At 47.1% G+C, this 3,647-nt stretch overlaps 1 protein-coding gene across 2 annotated transcripts in view; it reads right to left on the bottom strand.

The window, feature by feature from the left end:
- Positions 1 to 3,308: 3,308 nt before the first annotated feature.
- SCG3 (secretogranin III) overlaps positions 3,309 to 3,647 on the bottom strand; it is a 44,128-nt gene continuing 43,789 nt past the window's right edge. For both annotated transcript variants that reach the window (XM_004611768.2, XM_055130290.1), the window contains exon 12: positions 3,309 to 3,630. In XM_004611768.2, coding sequence (XP_004611825.1) covers positions 3,512 to 3,630 — 119 coding nt within the window. In that variant the 3' untranslated portion in view covers positions 3,309 to 3,511. The remainder of the gene's footprint in view (positions 3,631 to 3,647) is intronic.

Below are 3,647 nucleotides of genomic sequence, written 5' to 3'. Positions count from 1 at the left end.
GTTAAATATGTCTATAAGTTTCCATGTAAATAAATATGGGACCAGAAATAGGACACTTACCTTGCATATGACTTGCCCGGTTCAGTGCCTGACACCCCATATGGTCCCCTGCGCCCCACCAGGAGTGATCACTGAGTACAGAGCCAGGAGTAAAAACCCGAGCACTGCCTGATGTGCCCTTCCCATATTTATCTTTACTCCCTTATGTCCCCCAAAGTGTCTGCATTCTATGGGACAAAGTACTTTTATTTTCCTCCTTTTACCCCACTCTTCTCTTCCTCCTTTTCTTCTCCCATCTTGGTTCTCTACTTTTCATAAGCAAAAACAAGTGCCCATAAGTATCACTGCTAGAGTTTGTGGCACCAGATGGGAGAGATTCTACCCTGAAGCAAGCGATGACCTTAGGGCATTAATGGGAAGTGATAGCTGCCAGCCTTGGCCTCGAATTGTTTGTCCAGAGTGTACATAATGCTCGTACTTCCCCCTCATAAACATAATAGCTCAGGTTATTTTTGTTGTTGTTGCTTGTGTTTGGGGTCACCCGGGGGGGATGCTCAGCATTCATGAATTATCCTCGCTGTATTCTGGGGACCAGATGGGATGCTGGGAATGGAACCTGGTTGTGTAACTGGAAAAGGCTCAGGCCTCTATGGGGAATTAGGATATTTCTTTTTTCAAGAGTTCACATGCTATTTAAAATAAAACCAGAACTGAGAGCAATTCAAAAGACATAAATCCAAAAGGCTATTTGAAAGACATCAGCTCCAATTTGAAGAAATATTTTTTTCTGAGTTTTTGTCTAAAGTTTCTCTGTGCAATTCCTAGCTAAAATATCTCTCCACATTTTCAAGGATAATAATAACGCTGAGTTTCAGAGCTGGGAGATAGTACAGTGGGTAGGTTCTTGCCTTGGATACTGCTGACCTGGGTTCAATCATCTGGTCCAAATATTGTCCCCTGAGCACCACCAGGAGTGATCCCTGAGCATTGCTGGGTGTGTCCCTGAAACAAGAACGCCCCCCCCCCAAAAAAAAGCTTTGACTTTGTCATGCTGTGGTTGAACTGTGCTAGTGTTCTTGAGTCTATCCTCATCCAGAGACACTTTGAGGTGCCAGAAAGTGCAGAGACAGGAAACTTAGAGACAGGAAAGTGCCATCCCAGCTTCGCCACTTCTATACCAGGTGTGTTGGTGCATGTCCTGTGCCTATGAACCAGTTTTCTCATTGATAAAATAGGTCACATGACCTCCCTCTTGGTAGTCAGTAGGAGCTGATGAATACCAATGTGCTCTAAATGCCTTAATAAGCTCCCTAAATACAACCGTGTGTGTGTGTGTGTGTGTGTGTGTGTGTGTGTGTGTGTGTAAAACACCCAACAATGGTCAGGGCCCAGGGCCACCTTACTCCTGGCTCTGAGCTCAGGGATCACTCCTTGAGGTGCTTGGGATACTAAATGGGGTGCTAAAGATTGAACCCGGTCAGCCAGGTGTGCAAGCAAATGCCCTACTTGCTATTCTATCTTTCCAACTCTCTATATTTTTAGTTGTGAAAAATGCTGGATAGTCAAACTCGAAAAAATAAGAGGATAGGATGGCAGGGTGGCAGCCATTCTCTCTGAGGTGGAAGCAGTCTCTTGGGAACACAGACCTGAGTGAGGCAGCGTCGACACGTTATCAAAGGTGTCATGAAAACAGGCTGGTTCTTGGCAAGTCATTTAAAATTTATTCTAGTTTTTGCTTTGGGGACCCACGTCTGGCTAGTCTCAGGAGCCACTCCTCGCTGTGCTCAGGGGACCATGCAGGATTGGGGACTGTACTTGGGCCTCCTGTATGCAAAGCACGTGCTCCAGCCCTGCGCTGCTGCCCCAGCCCCTGGCCAGTGTGACAACAGCACAGGTGTTTCAGTTCCCACCCTGCCCCTGCAGCGACGCCTGGCTGCTTTGGCACATATGTGAGTTTAGTGTTTGCATGTCGGGCTTTGGTTTGGGTTTTGGCAAGAATAGAGAGAAAGGAAGCAGGTGCTCTGACAGGTGAGAAACAGCCTTTTCACTTCTCTGTAGGGTTTCTAAAGCTTCACCAGCAAGTGAAATACTGAAGGTTGGAAGTGTTCAAGACCAGATCCCAAGACTGTGTGAAGGGGTGGCAGCTCATCCACAAAGCATTATGTTGTTTTTGTGGTTTTCTAGTTGAACGCACAGAGACAGGAGTAGGTTTATACTACACATGTCTAAAGCATGAGGAGGGCTGAGAACGGGTCAACCGTTCCAAGCACGCCTGGGCTGCTGTGTGTGGTTCCCAGTACTTCACTTGAGTCAGTGGCTAGGAAAGGAGTGGGTGTAAGTGCTTGGTGGTAATCTGCTGAGTGGAAAAATCATGTCCTGTGTACTTTTCTGTGGGTTTGTGACACCAGTTTGGGGGAGAGGGTCTGCTGGGCTATATTCAGCTGATTCACGGACTAAACTCAGTATTCAGGAGTAACCCGTGGTGGTATTCAGAAGACTGGGGATGTGATCCAGGGAGGTGACTGGCACAACTGCATGCAAGGCAAGCGCCTTACCTCCTGCACTGTCTCTCCAGTTCCATTACTTCAGTTTTAAATGCCATTAAAAATTTTTTTTAGAGGGCCCACACCCAGCGGTACTCAAAGCTTACTCGTGACCATGCATTCAGGGATCACTCCTGGTGGTATGAGGCAGACCATATGCTGTGCTGCGAGTCAAACCTAGGTCAGACAAGTGCAAGGCAAGTGTCTACCCACTGGAGTATCTGGCCTCGAAGCCAGGAGAGCACCTGGGCTATTGTGTGTGGTTTCCAGGGCTGTGTTGGAGGCAGTGGTTGGGAAAGGGGAATGGGTGTGAGTCACCAATTGAGCACTTGGTGGCACCTCTGGTCTACAGGGACCAGAAGCTCGTGATTGGTTCACAGGGAAGGGGATGATTTTTATCTTGATTTCTTAGTGTTTGCCCTTTTTGTTGTTAGAAAGCATTGACTTGGGTCAAATCCAGTTTAGGTTGCCCAAAACGCTGCCTCACCCAATCTTAAATTCAGTCCAATAGAAGCTTTTCAAAAGCAACGTATCCCTGGGGTCTGGAGTGATAATATAGTGAGTAGGGTGTTTGCCTTGCACATGGTCAACCTGAGTTTTATCCCCTGCATCCCATCTGGTCCCCCGAGCACTGCCAAGAGTAGTAATTGAGCATGTCGGGTATGTCCCCTGATCCCCTTTACCCCCCCGCAAAAAAAAAGTCAAAAGCAACATATCCCTGACTGAAATGCAAAATCCTTGGGGAAAGAAGGCAGCTACACCATCTCAGCTTATATACAACTTTACTCCTCAGAGAGATTTGATGGTAAGGAAGCTATGGTTGAGCCGCTTCTAAGAGTTTAGCTACTGAAAATGCAGCACTTTCTACTAATCCTTGGGTCAAAATCACTTTGTCACAGAATCAGAAGAGTGGAAGCTATGTTATGTTTTCTGAAGCAGTGGGAAGCCTGTGGGGTCGCTGGCCCCTTTCACAGGCTGCTATAAATGCGCTTGATGGCGTCGGCCTCCTCTTGGTCCAGGATGCCTTTCTCTACGTACACGTCCGCTTGCTGGTTGATGAAGTCCCGCATTTTAGAAAGGTCATAATCTGGAAAAGAGCATTAG

This window comes from Sorex araneus, chromosome 3 (assembly GCF_027595985.1).
Source record: "Sorex araneus isolate mSorAra2 chromosome 3, mSorAra2.pri, whole genome shotgun sequence".
NCBI lineage: Eukaryota > Metazoa > Chordata > Mammalia > Eulipotyphla > Soricidae > Sorex > Sorex araneus.
The sequence above is the reverse complement of the archived record's forward strand: the minus strand, read 5'-3'. Positions and strand labels throughout refer to the sequence as shown.